A 21260-nucleotide genomic window follows, 5' to 3' on the forward strand; every position below is an offset into this window, starting at 1 on the left:
GCTTTGGTGCTGCACGTCAGGGAGGACGGGTGGCAGAGAGGCCACTGCTGGCAGCACAACTGCTCCTGCCCCAGCTGCTGGTCTGATGCAAGGCTGGTGAGGAGCCCCCCAGAGTGCCAGTGCAGGCTGAATGGAGACCTCCACTTGATGCTAAGGGCAGCCAGCACAGAAATGGGGTCCTAATTATCAAAGAGCAGAAACGAAGAATTAAATCTCACCCTGGCCCTGTCAAAAAACGAAAGCCAGAGCCCAGCACTCTCCCAAGATGCAGTTTATTTACAAACCCACCAAATAGAGTAAGAATCTAGTGTCATTCCATGAGTAGTTTGTGCTCACAGACAACCGCTTTCAGTAGAAAGTCACAGACTCCATATCCAGAGCCACCACCACAAAGCAGCAATTCTCCACTCCCGACCTGCGTCCCCGCTGCCACCGCAGGGCGAGGAGGACGAGTTACATCTCCCTGAGCCAGCTCCAACCTGAACCTCATCCTGAGCTACAATGGTGCCAAATATACACACATTCCTGGAGTTCATGTACAGCTTTTTGGTTAACAGTAAAAATCACCTAGAGACTAAAATGACAGCAAGAAACACTTGTTTAGGGGAGAGGTGGTTTTTTGTCTGCTCCCAGAGGAGACACAGCCCATCCCCTAAGGCTGTCACACTGGTAACAGGCCAGTGCCATCGGGCACCTCTTGTCAACACCCCACACACCAGTGCCAGGGAGGTGGGATGAGGGTGATGCTGGTTGTCCCTTCTCAACCCTGGCTGCAGATCAGAGGAACTTGTCCAAGTGCTTCAGGATTTGCCATCCCTCTCCCTAGCAAAGACAAGCTCTTGACTGGCACGAGGGGGATTTGCCACCCCTGCTCCCATAGAGCCATGAGTCTTTCACCAGCCCAAATCCACCTGCAACCGCAGTGCCACCTGCCAACGGCACCAGCTCTCATGGACCAAAGCCACCCCACAAGGGCTGTGTCTCTTCCCCATGGCTGTAAGCCCATGGGGCAGTGCATAAGGGGCCCTTGAGCCAGGCTGCTCCCCAGGCACTGGGGGGAGGCAGGGCTGAGGCAAACATGAGATGAGGGGTGTCAGAGATGGGGAAGGCTGAGAGGGAGGGAGAGAGGGGACACTTGTTTTTGTGGCCAGAACGCACTTGTCCCTTTGCAGCATTGCCCTTGACCATCACCTCCCTCAGGTCTGCAGCTCAGCCTCTCGGTGCTGCTGCCACCTGTCCCAGTGGCCTGGCAGCCCTCCGAGGAGGATTCTGTCACAGATACAAGTGGGGGGGTTGGGGAGGGCAGGGGGTGAGATGATGGGGAGGGGGGAGAGGAGTGTGCGCCATTGAGAAGGTTCCCCAGCATGGGGCAGGGCGGGGGTCACCCATCTATGTCCCAGCTGAAGAGATGGTGCTTCACGAGCATGTCCTGCACCCCTTCCTTCAGTGGCTTCTTCTCCTTCTCCTGCAGGGCAACACAGAGACAGAGACCCAGGTCAGTGCTCTGCGCCCAGAAAAGGGAGGCTGTGTCTGCGGCACCCAGACAGAGCAGCCTCCTGCTCTTCCCACCTCCGCAGGGCTGTAACAGGGAGAGGCCCTGCGGTTTGGAGGGTTCTGGGGAAGGGAGGAGTCTGCATTGCCCCACTTCCCATTGTCCCTGCTGCCAGCATCACAGGCAGAGCCTGCCCTGGCAGGGAAAGCAGCCTCTGTGCGGGGCCAAGAGGAGGCACAGGACAGGCTGGAGCACAGAGCTGGAAGAGGCAGAAAGTGAAACCCTCGGCTAAAGGAAAGAATGAGAGACGCCACCTACTCACCTCCCTCTTTACCGGCAGCTCCCAGTCCTGAGAGAGGCTGAAGGCGAATTTGCAGAGGACTCTGCAATGGGAAGAGAGTGATGGTAACACACGCACAAACCCCAGATCATACTCCCAGCCTGGGCCTACAGCTGCTGCCCCCAGGCATGTTTGCTGGTGTTGAAAAGGCATCACCAGCCATTCATTCCCTGTTTCCCCCTCCTCTTTGGGCTCCACATCCTGCCAGGCCCAGGCTGGGAAGAGAAGCCGGAAGATGTGACTCAAGTGCAACCCCTACAGAGCCTGATGCAGCAGTGCAGGGAGGCATGGGCAGGCTCGGATGCTGCTACGCTGCACTCAGCTGGCAAAAGGGGTGGCGGGTTCCTCTCCAGAAAGCAGACCGCTGCCAGTAGCACTTAGGAGTTCATGCAGTCCCCTCTCTGTCTCTCGCTGGCCCCAGCTCTAAGCAGGGGCTGCAGGCACAGCCTTAACCCTGTCCTCAGGACATGGATGCAGAGCTCAGACCTCTTGGCAACAAGCACATCGGTCCTTTCAGCTCAGGTGAAATCTTGTGTGGGGGTCTCCTGTGACTCCTGCAGCAGCGGTGGAGCCGAGGCTCTCCACAGGAAGCTGGCTGGGAGCAATGCAGTATCAGCCTCTGCTCCAGCTCCACACAAACCCAAGCCCAGCCATGAATCAATCCCACTCGATCCTTTGGCTGTGCTGAACTAGCACTGCCCCCATGCTGCGGGAAGGCAGCCCCAGGATGTCCACAGCACAGAGGTGGAGGGGTGTCCCCCCATTCAGCAGCAGCACAGGGAGGACACAGCACCCTGAGGTGTGCACATCCTGGCTACGGATGCTTCCACTGGGGCCAGACGGTGGTGAGGACAAGAGACAGCTCCCGCAGGACGGCAGCAGTAACAGGGATGGAATGGTGGGTGCTCTGTGGCTCCCTGGGACTGGATGTGGCTCTGCAGGCGCAGGAGGGCCAGGAGCATCCCATGTGACATGTGCCCTGGGCTCCATGTGATGTGCTTTATGCAAGCTCAGGCACTCAAGCCACATTCAGCCCCTGACATCGCTCCCCCGCTTAACCAGGAGTGAGCCAGTGACTTGACACCTTCCTGGTCAGTGACAACCACTGTCTCCCCTGCACATTCCCTGTTGCCTGCTTGCACTCACAGAGGCTGGTAGAGGACCTGGAGAGCAACAGGTAGAAAAGGCAGTCTCTCCATCAGAGTAGGTGCAGGGCACAGCAGGAGGTCGCTGGCAGGCAGGGGCTCCCTGCTTGTCAAGACAGCTACGCAAAAGCCAAGCCGTTGGATTAGGCAGGCACCCTGCATCGCATTAAACTGTCTAGACAGTTGCTGCTGCCTCAGCACACAGAAGGAAATCTCTGCAGCAGGGATGTCTGGGGAGCACAAGCTGCTACTCACTGGAGAGGGCCACCTCCTGCAGGGGAGGGGGAGATCCATGCCAGACCCTGGTGAGGCCTTACCTCAGCTCACATTTGATCTGCACCCAGCCGGGACTGCGCAGGAATGACCAGGGATGGAACCACTTCTCCACGGTCTGCAGGCTTGAGCACAGCACCTCCAGCCACAAATGCAGCACCTGCTCACTGCAGCAATGGGGTGGAGGGGTATTACTAAGCTGAAGGAGGGAAAGAAGCCCCATCCCTTTGGGACAAGCTGTTTTCAGCCCAAGTCTTGACCCCAACCAACAGTCCCAGTGGGACTGGATAACCCAATTAAACTTGTGTGAGCCACTTCATGCAATAAGAGCTACTTCTTCCAGCCAAGAGCGAGACCAGCATGATGAACAAGGAGTAGATCTCACTCTTTGGCTGCAGTGAGATAAAGACCCTGTGGCCTAAGGTAGATTGAAATAGCTTCTGCCCTTTAGCCCACTCTGCCCCAAGCTCCTTGCACCCACCATGCTGAGGGTATCAGGACCGGATGACTCACTTGAGTCCCACACAGATGAGGGAGCGAAGCTTCACATCCATCTGTGCATGTGCAGCATCGTGTGTCATGTTCACAGCCTGAACCGCCTGCAGGGAGGGAAGATGTGGTTACCACCTCCTCAGCTGAACCTTAGGCTGGGCAGGGCAGCCACTTGAGCAGTGCAGCTGCCCACCCTTACCCAGTGCCACCAGCTAGCACCAGGGGAGCTGAGCCCTCCCAACGGCTTCACTTTCTGCTTCCCCCCCCCCAGCACACCTGGAGTCTCTGCTCCCTATCAGAGAAGGTCTGGGAGACTGTGGAGCATCTCCCTAGAGATGGGCATTCAGCAGCCTCCATGGGGAACTTCCTCATATTAGGAGCTGGGCTCTGCCTGGGCTGAGGGCAGCACTTACCCGGTAAAGCAGCTCCTCTGGGGTGAGGACTTTGCCATCTTCATCAAGCCTGCAAAGATCACAGGAGAGACCTAGCTAGCTCTGGAGCTCATGCAGGCCTTTTTCTTCTGTACCCCAACAGCTTTCTTTCTACTGCTAAGCCCACAGGTGATCCTGCAGCCATGAAAGAGCAGGATACAGATCCAGAAGCAAACACAGGAGTCCAGAGAAGGGGATGAGAGCCACTGCCTACCCCAAGTCAGCACAGGCACAGCAGCCTAATGATACTATACCCACAGGAGGATGAGGCAGCCCATGAGCCTTCCCGAAGTGGAGAACAGCAGTAGTTTGATGAGGATGCAGGAGCAGGGCACAGACCCAGCTACTTTGTGTGACTAAAGTGGCCTTACCTGTAAGTCTTGCAGAGCACAAGGCGAGAATACACAGAATCAAAGTCACGTTCCACTTCTCGGCTTGCAGCCTAGTGGAGTGAAGGGACAGTCAGCAAGCTCTGCCCCACAGCCCCCTCATCCCAGCCCTCTGGCAACACTGCCACAAAGGGAACTGAGACATCTCACCTCTTCAATGAACAGCCAAGGGTGGCAGGGCCCCCCCAGCAAGGATGGCTTCTTCAATCCATGTTCAAGTATGGACTTCAAGGCTGGACAGAGTGTTCCTCGCACCAAGTCCGTCACCCCTTCTGTGACCGAGTCATCTCCAGCGATGGAGTACTGAGGAACATCAAGAAGCAGCTCAGCATGCTGCCGAGGGGCAGAGCATGGAGGTGCCACTCACCTACAGCTTCTGTGCACAGAGCTCTTCCACTTCAGGTGCCCACCAGCCCCTCCTCCCTTAACCCCTTATGCTCTTGCTGGCTCTGGCATAAGGCACCACATTCAGTGCTAGTCCCTGGGTATTTGCTGGGACACCAGGACCTTTGTGCCTGTGGTGCCCAGGAGACCACACAGGTGACCGCAGCACCATGCTGGCAGCATTCAGCATGTAGCAACTGTTGTGGTTTGGTGTAATGCTGACTGAGCTAAGGTGAGGGATTTGACTTGCACTGAGGGTCTCTGGGACATTTTAAAACAAGGCAAAGGGGGCTAAAATAGGAATTCCCTGGTCAGCTGGTACCTCACTTCAAGGTATCACCCTGACACACTGTTCCATGAAAGATATTCCAAAATTAGGATGAGAGAGATCCAATTTCCACAGCTGGGAGGAGAACTGCTCAGCAATACAGGGTGTGTTTATATACACAGAAGTGATCTGCATCTAAGGAACTAGCCCTGAAAAGGGAGCGAGGTAGCAAGTGAAATGTCAATAGTGAACTCTCTAGGGGTGTCTCCTGCGGCTCTCAAGTCACCCTTTAAGCCCTTCTTCACTCTCCAAATGCTGAGGAGAAGGAAGAACAGGGCTTTCTCCACTTCCCCTGAAAATTGGCCAGGCCAACAGCCAATGATGTTTGCTTCCTGTCCATTACCCCAGTCTTGGGGCCATACTGAAGTATCCATTCTAGACAGGTGGTGAGGAACTGAGACATTGCCCCTTGGGCACAGCAGCTCAGGGTGAATTCACTGTAGTGAACACAGAGCATGATGAGCAGGATCCACAGGCACAGCCTCAAAGGAGGAAGGAAGAGAGCACAGGCAGCGGGGAGCCAGTAGAAACACTGCCCACAGGATTCTCCTGCACACCTGCCTGCTGCTTTCTCAGCTTGCCCAAAGTTCACCTCTAGGGCCCTTGCAAGCCCAGGCATCATACTCAGCTATGCCCTGCAGCCCTGTGGGGCCCTCATTCTCCAACCATTCAGCTTGAAGAAGTTGTGCAAAGAGGTTTAGGGAGATAAGCTGCCTGATCACATCATCAAGTGCTCAACAGTCAGAGAGCAAACAGACTGAGGAAGGGAAACAGACAGCTCTTTTCAACTGTTTTTCAGTTATGACATTACAGGTGGTGTCTCTTTTTAATTACCTCTTTACTCCGCTCATCCAAGATCTCCACAAATTTTGCAGGAAACCAACCTACAAAGAGTGACAAAGAGGTGAGCCTGACATAGACACTGAAAAACCTTACACAGACAAGATCAGAGCCCAGTGGAAGCTGAGAATAAATCAGAGTTCAAACCCAAAGGGTCCAATCCCAAAAGAAGGGTCCATCCCAAAGAAAGTCATGAGCATCCTAAAAATCACAAGATTTAAGGCAACTGCACAAAGAAGCCAACTATAGGACACTGCAAGCAGCAGAGATGACACGCACCCAACCACCTTGTGCCAGGAGGATGGAGCCTAAAGTTGCTGTTTGCAAGAAGTAGGCAGGCAGCTGCACCACCGCTCTCATACCCTGCGTTAACATTTCCCTTGTCCCTGCCAGATGCTCTGGGTAATCAGCACAGCCTTTGTTACAAATGTGCCAGAGCAGTTGCTGTGGATGAAAGGATGCTCTGCATCCAGTCCCACTCTCCCCAGTGCAACCCATCCTGCTCTCACCTCTCAGTCCGTTCAGCTCTCCCACCCAACAGTGCTCATCCTTCTGGGAAATGATCTGAAAAACAGAGAGTGGAAAACACTGGTTAAAGAGTGCAGTGCCTGGAGGGCTACAGCTACCTGGCTACGTGTGCACAATGAGGAACTGCTTTCTTAGCTGTTTTGTCAATGTTCTGTTCTCACACATGGCCTTCAAGATTGAAAAGGTACTGCAAACACTACATTACCCCTTTTCTCCCCAGTTTTGGATGGGACACCCACAGCTAAAATGCAAATGCATTCTTTTACAGCCTTACCACAGCTCAGTGTGTAGTGTTAAACTCGGACTTAGGCTGGACCAAATCAATCTTCTACTCAGCTGCATGGCAGCCAGGAAAGGGACTTTGTGTTTGCATTGAGAATGACCCACAAGCCAACACTCACGGGAACACACTGCCTCATCCCCTGGCAGCTCCCAGGAACACCAACTGCTTCCCTCGGGCTCCTAACTGGGCTCTAAGCTGATCTCCTCCCTTCTTTCCCTGCAGAAGAGGCAGTGCAGCACCCCAACAAGTCGGTCCTGCCCTGGTCCCTGTCTCGTGGGCTGAGGTACCGTGATGATGTCGTTCTTGCGGAAGCCCAGCTCATCGTCATCGTGTCGCTCAAAGTCCAGCAGCGCCTTGGCTCGCCGGCGGCGGTTGCGGGAACAGGCCACGTAGTTCTCGTGGTCCCGCTGGTGGCTCTCCATGCTGTAGTCTGGAGTCAGATCCTAGCACACGTGTGGGTGAAGAGCAAAAAGGAACGAAAAGCAACAGATGACTCCCAGCTGATGGGCCAAGGCCTGCATGCCTCTCTTCCCAAAGCTTTTCCTGCTCCGACCTGGAAGACAACCTCCCCACACAGCCTTCCTCCACCAGGGATAGGTTGAGCAACCTTCCCTCTCCACCCATTACACCTGGCATGTTCTTCCTTGAGCCTAGCTCCAGGAGCATGTGAACAGCCTGTGGTGGACACCCAACGCTCATGCCTGGAACACACAGCAGTGCAGACCCAACTGTTCCCACTCACAATGCTGCAGTTCTTGGGATCCACACACTGGAAGTGCCGTGCCACCTGGAGAATGGCCTCACGCAGGTCAGCCACCAGCTCCGTCTGCTTGATGTTCTTGGCTTTCAGTGCCTCCAGATCATCATCCCCTAGCGGAGCCCACACAGCCAGAGGGAAGGCAAGGCAAGAAGTCAAGCAAAAGGCATTTATTTTTTTGTTAACATTAGAAATCATCAATTCTGTAGAAATCAAAAAAGTCTGACATTAAAAGTGCCTGCACTAAGGCAGGTACTTACTGCCAATCTATCCCATGATGTAAAGAGCTTATGCCAATTTGACTGTCTCAAATTTTAAGGAGCTGGTATTAAAAAATAAATCTGGAACTGGAAGATGTCATAGAATCATAGAATAATTAGGGTTGGAAAGGACCTTAAGATCATCCAGTTCCAACCCCCCTGCCATGGATGCAGCATTTACAACTTCCCTGGGCAACCCATTCCAGTGCCTCACCACCCTTAAAGAACTTCTTCCTTATATCCAATCTCAACTTCCCCTGTTTAAGTTTGAACCCATTACCCCTTGTCCTATCACTACAGTCCCTAATGAAGAGTCCCTCCCCAGCATCCCTATAGGCCCCCTTCAGATACTGGAAGGCTGCTATGAGGTCTCCATGCATAGAGATGTCATCTCTTGTCATCTGGGCAACTCAGTACACCGAGGAGCTGCGTGCTGCGTACCTCCTTTATACTGGGTAGACATTTCTCTGTAGGGAGCTGCATGATGTGACACAAAACTTGGGAACTTTCAAAAATTCTCTTCAACTGAAATTGTCTCGTCACTTTAGTTGAACTGCTTCTGATTTCTGTACACCTCACAGGCTGAGAGCATTCTCTTCCCCAAGTCTCAAAAAACACGTGAAAAGCCAAACCAGCCCACTTTGCTGAGTCAGCCTAGCAGCCAGAGCCACAAGAGAAAAGCTGTCACCTACTTAAGACCTTAACCTCCCTAATACCCAGATTTCAAAAGGGTTTGGGCATATAGAAATGGATGTGAGTACAGAGTAAAAATTACCAAAGCATCTTTCAACAGTCACTAATTTCCCCCAGGAGCTTTCACAGCCTGCCTCTATTAATTTATGCAGATAGATACCTAATGGGATGGATTCTTTACAGACAGTTGATGTACCTGAATGCCTTGAAAACTGGGTACATGATGTTTGGTACATGACGTTTTGCTTAAACTCAAAAATGTGTTTTCATACATCTGTTTTTTCTCTCTCTCTCTAATATACTGAAGATGTGGTAGCTTGAGTAACAAAATCAACATTTAAACAATGTCTAATTCTTATACAAACACAGCTTTAATGCAAGACCCAAGTAAACCATTGGCTAGCAAATTAGTACTCTGCTTATCCTCTAACAGCACTGTAGAAACCAAAATGAATACTGTGGCCCGAGCCATACAGCTACTGCAACAGCTATGTACACACGAAGCTTCTGCCTACTGAAAAGTGATTAATGTTATCTTTTAATCATAAGTGATCTTAATTAAATAGACCCAAACTTTTAAGAATACAAATAGAAGCCCAAAATTAGATTTAAAATAATTTTTCGTAATTGTTTTCTATTTATTAAATCAAATGACTTGAGAATCAGATGCTCAAAGCTTAAGAGAAAACAGAACTTTGTTTCTGGCTAGAAAAATTGCAGGGCATTGCAGGCACTGGACTTACTTCCAGTCCAAGCAATGAAAATTAACAAAACCTCCTCCTCAGCGGCCAGGGGTAAGAAACAGAGCTTGTAAGAAGCCTCACGACAGATTCAGATATACAAAGCTTGTAAACACATAGGTGATCATGCAGACAGTGGGGATTTCCAGAAACTGCATGTTGCTAAAACAGACTGTGACTAAAGAAGAAACCTCAACCACAGCCGCAGTAGCTCCATGGGCTGCCCTCACTTACATAGATCACTGATTGTTTCTGTACTCATTCAGTCTGTTCTGGCCAAAATACTGTGCTCCTCCACCTGTACTCAGGTCAATCCCACCCAAACACAAGCAGGAGATACGGGAAGCAAAGTTCCACACCCTCCTACCTCAGAATATACATCACAGACAAGAAAGGTTTCCTCCAGATTCACCTCACTGCACCTGACACGACTGCATGTACATTTCCAAAACAGGAAACCAGTGTGGGATCAGCAGTGTGTGAGAAGGCTCTATTTTGAGTCTGCAGAGACTGATTAGCTGCACAGTTGTGCAGAGGAGGACTAGCTGTCCTGCATTTCCTTGTTGCAGTGACCATCCAACAGGAACAGGGCAAAACTGCACATCATGTTCTCTGCCAAACTACCTTTCCCTGTTTCTTCTTTCTATTCCTCCATTAGAAATCTGGTCCAACTGCTTGCTTATCAGCTAGAGAAAGCCCTAGCCAAACTCACGTAGCATGAGCAAGACACTGGCCTTGAGCAGGAGAGGTTGCACCACAGGCTCCTAGAGGTCCCTCCCAAGCAGTGCTCTGTGATTCTACGACTCCTGTCCAAGACCCTACTAGCATCTGCACTCCCTCTAAGAAAGAACAACCAAGTTCTGGGGAAGCTGTTATTTCCACCCAGATGAGGTCTATATACCAGCTCTACACAGTAACTATCACAGGCAGCAGACTCTACCCTTAAGGTTGATAGTTCTAGTATAAGGTGAATTTATCACATCCCAGCTTTCCTTCCCCTCTCTTAGGCTGAAGTTTTCCATTCTGGTTATCTGCTGCATCTTCTCTATTCTAACCAAGATTTTAAATACCAAGGAGAATACTATGTAAAAAACATACCAGTCACTGTTTAGAAACCCCACTAGAATGAGAAAGCACTATCAATCATCTCACTTCTACCACTGATACATTTTGAAGCTTGAACTTAACTTTTATCTTTGTGTGTGGTACAACTCACTATCACCTTCATAAAGCTACTCAAACTTGGTCAAGGAGACTATCTGAGACACAAGAAAGATGCATCTGGCAGTTCAGTTCCCTGCCGGTTCAATCTGTCCTGGGTGTATGATAACATTACATACAGGAGGCCTGAGATCAGGTTGCACAAGCAACTTCCTTGCATTTCTTCACTTCTGCAGCTTGACTTTACAGCATCGCTAGTCTTCTACCATAACTTTTATATGTAATGCTGTATGTGCTTGTAGCAAGCCTGTGACAATAGATCACATTCCTGGAGAACATCAGAAAAGCTATTCTCTGGAAATACCAGTAAGCCAAGTTTTAGATTTAGTCAGGCTATTTCAACCACAACAGGAACACTATCTGAACCCTGTAAATTCAGTATGGTGCCTTCCTCTGGAAAAAGAATTTCTGTGGTGAAATGTGGCAATTTCAAGAACACTAACCAGTTGCAAGGAAGGTGATGACAGTGAGGGCTGAAATAGAAAGGGTTATTATGGAGTCAAAGAGGCAAGTTGCTATTAAACCCATGCAAAACCTATTCTGGCTTTGTGCCTTTTGAATATATGATGGCTTAGCTCATAAGCAAAGAAAATTAAGCCTCAAAAATGTTCATAACATTGAATTCTCAAAGAAAGTAAGGGGGAACACCAGTGATGTTTGCATTTATAAATTCCGATGGTGACACACTAGACCATCTTCCCCTGTCTCAGATCTGCAGAGATGCTCCAGAGTAAGATTGGGAGAGAATAACTGCCAGCCTGTGGACTGCATACAGTCTGCCAGAAAATGCTTTTGACCTGTTGGTCGGTGCAAAAAGGACATCACAGCTGGGCTGAGCTGCAGCTCACTCTTAGTCACCATTCAAGGACTAACCGTGCAACCTCAAATTTACTTTCTGAGCTCAGACCAAAGCAAGCACCTAGAAATCTGCATTTCTTCACTCTCCTCCTTCAGTTCTGGCTCCCTTCTATCCTCTTCTTCTGCCCCAGTGCTTCCCTGCTTTGCTTGCTCTCTTGTTCCTAGGCTGCTACCCCCATCAACACCACATGATAGGTAGAGGATTGTCCTTACCAAAAAGCAGAGAGGTGATGCCAGATTTCCTACGCTGAGTTCTGCGGCGCACAATCTGAGGGAGAGAGAAGGGAGAGAAAGAATGCAGCACACACATTAGGACAGATTTCAGAAATAAAATATAGCAACCCTCCACAATGGGCAGCTTTGGGCAAGGGGTCCAGACAGCTACCACTGGAATGGGAGGAAAGTGAGCTAGCAATTTTAGATAGGAGTTATTCTGGTTCTGATGCAATGAATCACCTCTTCTGCTTGATCTGCTCCGTGTGCAACAGGTTATTTATAGCTCAACTGTTACAAAAACATAACTGAAGTTCAAGAATCAACCATGATTCAAGTAAATAATCTAATTGTACTTGTTGCCAAAACCAGGGCCACATGTAATTACATATAAATTTCTAAGTGGGTGCTGATTATATTTTAGAATTACAGGAGTACCTTGTGATAAGCTCACAGATGAGCATCAAAAATACATCTCCCACACAGGCTTGACAAACAGAAGCTACATCATCTGTAACAGCAGACTGCAGTCCAAGATTAAAGACAGGTGCATTTTTTATTCAGCTTCTCATGCTGTTTTCTGACTCTGCCTTCCGGAGTTATTTTAGTGTACCAGATTCTTACTAATGGACTAACTCCAGGTCCTACTCTGCTCTGTGTGCTCCGAGCAAATTCTGCCAGAAGCAGTTGGTTCTTTTAGTTTCCATTAACGACATGCATCACATTTCATCAGAATTGTCATTAATGATAACTACAATGAATGCCAACATCCCTTTCACCTGATGATTTATCAACCAGGACAGGTATGACAGCATCTCATTAGTACAGACCTTCCTCCAACTTCCCAAGACCTTTTCTCTTCTAGATGACAGTTATCCTGGAGCCATAATCCTCTCCTACAGGAGGACTACTTACTCATAAACAGCAACTGAGAGGGAATACATAAGGGAACATACATGAGCAGCACTCACTTTGGATAAATTGTTGACAGTGGTGCTGGAGTTGAGCAGCTGCCCTTGGTCAGCAATGAGGTAGGCCAAGTGTTTGCGACGCTGAGTCTCCACTGCCACATCTGTCAGGGAGCCAGCCACACGCATGGCCTCCTGCAGCAGCACATCTGCATCTTCAATCTGACTGGGGATGTCCGAGAGTGTGTTAAAGATTGAGGCAGAGTTCTCAGACTGGATTAGCTCATCCTCCTGCAATGAAACAGTCATTTTGCCACACAGAACAAGGAGCACTACAACTATGCTCTTGGGCCTGCTAGATGCGATTTATATTCTGTGTAGAGCCTGGGTATGTGTAACTAGATGTAAAAGTCTAGTTGCATAAAAGACTTCAAAATTCCATACAAGAATTCAACAGGAAAAGTTCAAGCTATCTCTGGGAGGTGAACAGCACCTTTTAATGCTCTACTGCACTGAGACCTGCCCTCAGAATTTTATCTGGCATGTTTTTGAATCACAGCATTCATCATTTAAAGGAAATCAAATCAGCAAGGAAAGACAAAATCAAAGCTATTCTGCACCCACCACTAGGACTGGGCACAGCAGGATCTAGCTGGGAATAAGAGAATGGAAGCTTCTCAGTCTCACACACTCTAGAGTGCCTACCACGTCCAGCTGTGCTCCACCTTCCCCTTACTCCCAGCAGGCTCACCCTTGCTCTTCAAACAACAAGCTGAACCACAAAATCGTTTTTCACATAAAAAGACCATTTGGTTAAATCAGGTAGGCCAGGCAAATCACATGTGGTCAGGATAATGCTAATCTCTTGGAGCATTCAACAGTGCCATCAAAGGCTTCCCAGACAACCACAGTCTTTAATCTCTGCTCATAGATTGTGCCAAATCTCTGCTCATAGATTGTGCAAAATCAGGAGGTGCCTTGGGTTAGCTAAGATGAACCCTCAAGTTGGGATCTAACCTGAACAGAAGGGACAGCTGATGGGGTTTAGTTATGAGAGAAAACCGGCAATCACAGATTCCTACATAGAGCCTTGGAAATTTTACACAGCCTCCAGTTCTGAAGGCAGCAGGAAGTCACCTTCCCTAGCACACTCCCAAAAAAACATATAGGAAGCAGATACAAAACCTTCTTGCTTCTAAATCTCAGGATTAAACATCAAAGTACTATAAAGGAGGAAGAGGAGGTGGAAATTACCTTCATACTGAGCATGCCCAAAGTGAGTTGGAACAGCACCAGAGAGCCCTCGTAGAAGAATAGGTCCCAAATACGCAGCAGCAGCTTGATGTGAACGACACTAGCGAAAGAGGTGAGGAACCAGTGCAAGGTGATCAAGGATAGCTCTGTGAACAGTGGTACAGAAAAGAATCACAACATAAGAAGTCAGCCAGCCAGTGAACAGGGACTCTCCTAAGTGCTGTCCTTTCAGCTTAAAGATGACCATGCACTGCCTCCAGGGCCAGGAGGTCTGCTCCTAGCGCTGCTTCTCTCTCTTTGTGAAACAAGAACAATAATCTGTGTGCATGTCACCCTGGCAAGAAAAGCTATGGTTTCTAGGGCACACTTTTACCAATGTCGTGCTCCTGGAGCAGCTTGTCCAGGCGAGGCAAGTACTGCACAATGAGCTGTCGCAGCACACGCTGGTCTGTCTGTACACCCATCAGGGTGGTGCTGAAGTAGGAGGCAGGAACCAGTTCCTCGATGATAGCACACATCATCCAGAAGGCATCTTCCTCCTCCAAGAACAGCAGCAGAGAGGCAGCCACCTAGGATTTTGAAAGAAGAAGAAACGCATGTCCTAAGAGGAGCAGAACTGTTTCCGCACTCCCTCATGTGGAGAGACGGACCAGTATTTAGGTTATGAATGTCCTCCTTTGCAGCAGCTCTCTCACAGTCTCTACCGAAGGATTTCTTCTGAGTGCAATGCATACCCCTCCCTAACAAGTGGACTGAATTCCTCCACATCTCTGGATACACAGTGCTACTCCCTTACCAAGGGAAAATATTCCATGTGGAAAGAATTTCCTTTCACCTCATCTGAAGGCCATAGTGTCTGGCAGTTTTGCCTCAAATCATTTGCACCAGCGTAGCAACCACAGACAAAACTATCCCTACCACAAAGACACTCTGAAAGCAGGTTACCATGCCAGTGCCCTGGCAATATCCAATATCTGGGTAGAGCCAAGCAAGTCCACGTAGTATCCTGCGCAGCCGTGGCACACCAATACTGTTCATGTTGGAGAAGCAGGCGTTGCTGGGCATTGTCCGTAGCAGGTCCTTTTCAATCTGCCAGACAGCCATAAACAAGGACAGAGTCAAGTTTTCAGTATCTGAACAACTGCCTTCTGCTCTATGCACTTCCCCATGGCCCCTTGCCTCAGGGAACTCTGCTGCCCCACACCCATCTGTAAGTCCTTAGGCACCAAAGAAGTTGGCTTGCCCAAGCACCTGGGGTCAGTTTAACAGCCTTCAGTGACATGTGAGACACAGTGACTTGGTGACTCCCAAGGAATACTTGCCTAAACTCAACCCCTAGTTTCACCACTAAGAATAGCAAGCACACAGTTAAGAATTTCATCTGCTTGGATTTCAAGGAAGGCTTTCCAACAAACCTATTCCAGAGAGAAACCAACAACCTGGCTGTATCTGTGACAGAGGACTTGGAGGTGAACAGCCCAGAGATCTCTCTTAGGCAGTGCTGTTTCTTCTTCCAACCATTTCGAATCTAGCTTCTTGGTGATGTGTGAACATATGTAGAGCAATATTCAACCACGTATGTCCTCTCAACTGTCCCTGCTGCAGGTGTCAGACCCCTTCCTCCTCACACAACAAATCTTCCCCTTTCTCCCCACTTCCTTGTGCCTAGTCAGCACTAGGCAGTGTCCCCTACCTGTTTGGCAGCAATGGTTTCATTGTTAGAGCTGTTTTTCACAATATCCCGATACGACATCTCTGAATTCCTCTTCTTCTGCAAGGCTCCAGACAGGCGCATCCACAGCTACAGGAACAGGGTGAATAAAGACAGGAGGAGTCACTAAGAAAGTCAAAATCTGGCACCCTCTCAACCAAGAGAAAGTGGTCTTGCTTGACTGTCTCTTACTCCAGGCAGGAGAGCCTGCCCAGAACAGGCAGCACCCTCACCTGTGGCCTCATGCTATGTGGGATGCCGGCTAGCACCAGGGAGCGCAGCTTGTCTGAATGAGGTAGGGTGACCTCTATTTTGTCCCAGGTGAGGTCACCCACGTCATGGTTATGTGTGAATTCCAGATGAGCCTGCCACTTGAGCCTCTGTTGTGGCTCCTCTGTCAGTGGGACCCCCAGAAGCTTGCTGGAGTTTGGCTCAGCACCATCTGCCTCAGCAAAGGGAAGGGAAAGAAACAGAAACATGTGAGTGAGGAAAACAAGAGAGGGAATGAACATAGGGCAGGGAGTTGGATGGCCAACTAAAGAAAGCACATTAAAAATATTCACGTCTTCCAGCCTGAGAATGGAAAGGAAAAGATTGGTTTCTGTCTTCTCCATGCAGCAAATTTTATGGTCATAAGCAAAAGGCAGTGGGGCCTTGAGAACTAAAGAAGCTGTCAGCAGGCTTCTAGTCCCTACTTAATCATGATTTAGAACAGAGTGTGGCTAGAATTAAACAGGATCCTGGCAGCAACCATCCTACTGGGTTTTGTAAGGATCTGTAAATCAGACTGACAAAAGCATAGCAAGCCTCAGAGGTGGCAAGCAGAAGGTATATGCTCCTGCAGGTAATGAGGTGCAAAATTTTAACTTTGGGTCTATTGAATCACCAAAATAGCTTTAACACGAACACTTCCAAATTCACAATGAGAGAGCACCTTAACCTGAGGCTGGCTTTCTAAAACAGATACTTCAGCATAAGTACAGGTTTGACGTAAGGCACCCTGCCCTTCACCATACAACACATCCCGACAATGCAGCCCAAATCTTTCTGCAGATTTTATAATGCATAAGTCAATCAAAAGTTATGGCTGAAGAAAACCAGTGTCCTGTCCTCATCTTCAGGTCAGTGCTTCAAAGAGGATCCTCTACTACTCAAGGTGCCTCAGTGCTCACATGCAAAACAGCTTCTGCCCTTGCACTGTATGGCCTGAGCCCTTGAAATGTACTCTCAGAGCACATAAAGCCATTCCTATTCTCCCCACTTCTTTCTCTTCCTCTTTGCAAAGGCAGCCAGCTGTTGTAGTTCAATGCCCAGCTGCAATAGCTCTCCCTCTTCCTTGTGCCACAAGCATAACAGGGTTGGAAATGACTCTGCTGCATAGCCTATGCTCCAGACCCCCATTAGACCAGCAAGTCCAACACAGTTACAATGGTAGGATACAGAATGATGTCTACAGATGGGTAGATGAGGCTTGGCACAGAACGGCTGGAAAATTACCCTGTCATACTCTGACGCATGAAAAGGGCTGGATACAGGACACAATGGAAGGGGAAGGTATGGGACTGGCTTTACCTTCCTTATCAACTCGGAAACCGAATTCATCATAGTGGAACTCTGGCTGCTCCACAGATTCTTCTTTCTAGGAGATGTGAAGAAGGAGAACAGACACTTTAGCTCTGAACAACTGAACAGAGACATTTGGATATTGCCACATCCTGCCACTGTCCACATTGTGCCCTCTGAGTGAGTAGACTAGACTTCCTTGCCCTTTTCATTTTCAATGCCTCCCACCACAACTCCCAGCTGGAAGTATGGCAAGTAAGTATGCCATTCCCATTTTGACTTCTCCATAGAAGTTGTGAAGCCCTGCCTTCACACCTGCACAGATTTTCCCAGCAATCCTTTTTCCAGCGCCATATTAAGATCAGAACTTCCCACTTGGAGGGGCACGCAGCCCTCTTCATGGACTGAGAAATCCACACACACCAGCTCAAGTGGTCTCTACTATGTCTATAATACACAGCAGTCCTGTATGTTACCTCTGCACACACACTGCGAATTCAGCTCCCTGCATTGCTCCATCTCCTGCCTGTTGCTTTCAGATTTTCTCTGAAATATGACAGGCAAAACTGGGATCTGCACCTGTGAAGCAAGCCCAAATTATAGGCCAAAAGCAATTAAGGTCCATGACCCAAATCTCAACTTTCCTCATCTGTGCTCATGGTTGGCATTGCAGGAGGTTACAACCAGGCTTTTTTATGAAGTGAAAACCTACAGATACCTCCCCTTTTCCACAAGTCCTCTGCCCCTCCTGTGTGGTCTCCCACAAGCATTATACCTAGGCAGCACCCAAGAAGCATGCTTCTAGCATTGCTCCACAGTAAGCTTTACTCTGCTTTACAGGGCCTAACTGCTTTCAGGAAACACTGCGGGTAAGTTACAAAATTCCATGGCTGCTCCCTTCCTTCCTGCTCTGCCCACGTGGTGACAAGTCTTGAGGCTAGCATTTCCTGCCATGCACAAGCCGTCTTGAGTAGCTTGATGATGACAGAGACTCCCTGAGGGTGTCAACATTTTCAAAGTGGAGCAATAGTTGCAAAACAGCAAGGCAATAACTCACACAAGTTTCTCTGTGCTCTGAAAGATGCTCTTGCAAAAGCCAGGATGCAGCCACAAAACACGTGAAGCTTAAATAGCAAACAAGCATTCACAAACAACCACTGGAGTAAAAGTGCACCCCTCCCTCCTTTTCCCTGTGGCTTCCAGAGACCATCAGAAATCACCAGGGTCCCAGAGGACACTCCGCTCCCTGCCCCACACTGTACCTGTGTGTATTTTGCCAGGATCTCCTGAGGCCAAATGCTGGGAGTGAGCGCTGAAAAGGGGCCCCCAGCAGGGGGAGTGTGATGGCCTAAACAGAAAGAGATCAACACACCAACAGTGAAAACCTGGAAGGACTCCCTTGGAAGACACATACTCAGTAAAGGCTGTTTCAGCAAGAGAAGGATTCACTTGGCAGTTTGTGACTATCCTAGACATCGAAACAGCTCCCGCTTCACTAGCAAAGCAAGTAAGCAGAAAAAAGTTTTTTGGGTAATGGTTCCCCTGACTTAGCACTGATTGTGAAGCTTTTCCAAGCAGTAGAAAGATCATACGATCACAGAATCATAGAACCACAGAATGGTTAGGGTTCAACAGACCTTAAGATTATCTAGTTCCGACCCCCTTGCCATGGGCAGGGACGCCTCACACTGGATCATGTTGCCCAAGGCTCTTTCCAACCTGACCTTGAACACTGCTAGGGATGGAGCATTTGCCATTTCTTTGGGCTGCCTGGCCTCACCACCCTCACAGCAATGAACTTCTTCCTCGTATCTAACCTGAACTTCCCCTGTTTAAGTTTAAAGCCATTACCCCTTGTCCTATCATTACACTCCCTGATGAAGAATCCTTCTCCAGCATCCTTGTAGGTCCCCTTCAGATAATGGAAGACTGCTATGAGGTCTCCACGCAGCCTTCTCTTCTCCAGGCTGAACAGCCCCAGCTCTCTCAGCCTGTCTTCATAGGAGAGATGCTTCAGCCCCCTGATTACCCTCATGGCCTCTTCTGGACTTCTTCCAACACTTCCATGTCCTTTTTATGTTTAGAACACCAGAACTGCACACAATACTCCAAGTGAGGTCTCATGAGAGCACAGTAGAGGGGCAGGTTCACCTCCTTCGACCTGCTGGTCACACCCCTTTTGATGCAGACCAGGATATACTTGGCTTTCTGGGCTGCAAGCGCACACTGCAGCCGGCTCATGTTAAGCTTTTATCAACCAACACCCCCAAGTCCTTCTCTGCCCAGCCTGTAGCTGTGCCTGGGATTGCCCTGACCCAGGTGTAGGACCTTGCAATTTGCTTTGTTGAACTTCCCGAGGTTGGCACTGGCCACCTCTCAAGTGTGTCCAGGTCCCTCTGGATGGCATTCCTTCCCTCCAGCGTATCAACCGAACCACACAGCTTGGTGTCATCGGCAAACTTGCTGAGGGCGCACTCAATCCCACTGTCCATGTCAGCGACGAAGATGTTGAACAGGATCAGCCCCAACACCAACCCCTGGTGGACACTGCTCGCTACTGGTCTCCAGCTGGACATTGAGCCACTGACCGTAACTCTTTGCGTGCAGCCATCCAGACAGTTCTTTATCCAGCAGGTGGTTCATCCATCACATCCATGTCTCTCCAGTTGAGAGACAAGGATGTTGTGCAGGACAGTGTCAAACACTTTGCACAAGTCCAGGTAGACGATCTCAATTGCTCTGCCCCTATCCATCAGTTCTGTGGCCCCATCACAGAAGGCCACCAAATTGGTCAAGCGTGATTAGCCCTTAGCGAAGCCTTGTTGGCTGTCACCAAACACATCATTGTTTTTCATATGCCTGAAACTAAAACATGATGCCATGGAACTATTTCTCTTTCCTAAAAGTCCCTTTCTTAGAGAAACCATTTGGCCTTTCTGCTTCTTTTGCTCAGCAGTAAGAGATAAAAACATCTATTTCACATACACTGTGTTCATTTTTGTCTGCTCACCTGACATTATGCTAGGTAAGGCTGAGTGGCAGAGGTTGTCAGCAGGTCCAGAAATGCTGTTATCACAGGTCAGAGGTCAGTATCCTGTTGCAAGAAGAAAAAAACAGTAACAAACATATTGGTGGTGACAGAACTTAGTATCTAAGAACATGGTGGAGAATAGACACACCCTTCACACACAACTTGCCCACAGGAAAACTAAATCCCTTAGTATTTAAGTTCCCCCACAGGAACTTTAAATTCCAGAGACTGGACTCTTGGTTTCATACCTACCCATTAGCTAGAAAGAGCACGCTGTTATTCACCAAATTCCTTGTGACAGTAACAGCACTGCTGACTGAAAGAATGTCAAAAACCCAGTCCACTTCCATCACTTTTTCCATTACGTATCGTGAGTCCTGTATTTATTCACAAATACTAAAAAACCCATACCATCATTCTCTGAATACACTGTCCATGGAGAAAGGACCTGAATGGTGAAAAGGGTTTAAGGACTAGATGAAATAAGACTGAAAGGGATTTTAGGAGTGGCATCACAAACCACAGGAGCGAAGTGTATTATGCTGTGGAATACAGCTCCCTGAAGGGAGCTGGCAAAACTTCCAAAAATGATTTTCTGTGATGAGCTGGGCTGGGATGTGGACAGCATGTTATTGAGTACCTCTGCAATGAGCCAGGCTCCTCTGAACTGTATCAGGCAATAGACCTCAGATGATGAAACAGCCTGCATAGCTCCCCTGCTGACTCTCCTGATAGCAGTTCACAGCAGAATTTTATATGGGGTTTCCACAAAAACAGTGGAATGATTAAGTAATCAAGAGAGAGAGATTTTGGACTTTAAGAACAACCTTATAACTCCATGTGGGAGCCAGCAGGAGCCACCTCTATGAAGCAGATGAAGACAGTACTGGGATATATCGGTCACTTGGAAAAGAACTTACTTTAAAACTTACATTTGCATGACTGGGATGGGTTTTCCAGCTTCCCCATTCCAGTAAAACTACTCAGGACTGCAAATCACTAAAAGAAGAAACCCCAGGGATTCATCCAGCAAGCCCTGTCCAGCTGTTTATAGTGCTCAATAGTACAAGGTGATACTGCCTCTGCATCTCAGTGAGCTCTCCAGTGAGCTCTTGCAGCCTGCAAG

General features: G+C 48.9%; 1 protein-coding gene across 1 annotated transcript; it reads right to left on the reverse strand.

The window, feature by feature from the left end:
• Positions 1 to 253: 253 nt before the first annotated feature.
• Positions 254 to 20942, reverse strand: SGSM3 (small G protein signaling modulator 3). The gene is made up of 21 exons (XM_061364345.1): positions 20114 to 20942; positions 18366 to 18451; positions 17113 to 17179; positions 15774 to 15982; positions 15523 to 15630; positions 14775 to 14918; positions 14203 to 14398; positions 13830 to 13975; positions 12639 to 12866; positions 11668 to 11722; positions 7668 to 7795; positions 7213 to 7368; positions 6624 to 6678; positions 6109 to 6158; positions 4713 to 4865; positions 4545 to 4615; positions 4156 to 4204; positions 3764 to 3849; positions 3295 to 3417; positions 1815 to 1875; positions 254 to 1465 (listed from the first exon to the last, which is right to left on the reverse strand). Exons 1-21 carry the CDS (start codon positions 20118 to 20120, stop codon positions 1382 to 1384), a joined length of 2262 nt encoding a protein of 753 aa, XP_061220329.1. The 5' UTR covers positions 20121 to 20942; the 3' UTR covers positions 254 to 1381.
• Positions 20943 to 21260: the final 318 nt, after the last annotated feature.

The sequence above is a fragment of the Neopsephotus bourkii genome, unplaced genomic scaffold (genome assembly GCF_033783945.1).
Source record: "Neopsephotus bourkii isolate Nb327-2 ecotype Australia unplaced genomic scaffold, CSIRO-AGI_Nbou_v1 NB_107, whole genome shotgun sequence".
Classification (NCBI taxonomy): Eukaryota; Metazoa; Chordata; class Aves; order Psittaciformes; family Psittacidae; genus Neopsephotus; species Neopsephotus bourkii.

Excerpts from the sequence above, each read along its gene's own strand:
- SGSM3 (XM_061364345.1), bottom strand. Across the intron at positions 7,796-11,667 it reads CATCACCTCTCTGCTTTTTG|GGGATGATGATCTGGAGGCA; the intron begins GTAAGGACAATC and ends GGGCTCCGCTAG. Across the intron at positions 4,205-4,544 it reads GTGCTCTGCAAGACTTACAG|GCTTGATGAAGATGGCAAAG; the intron begins GTAAGGCCACTT and ends TGATCTTTGCAG.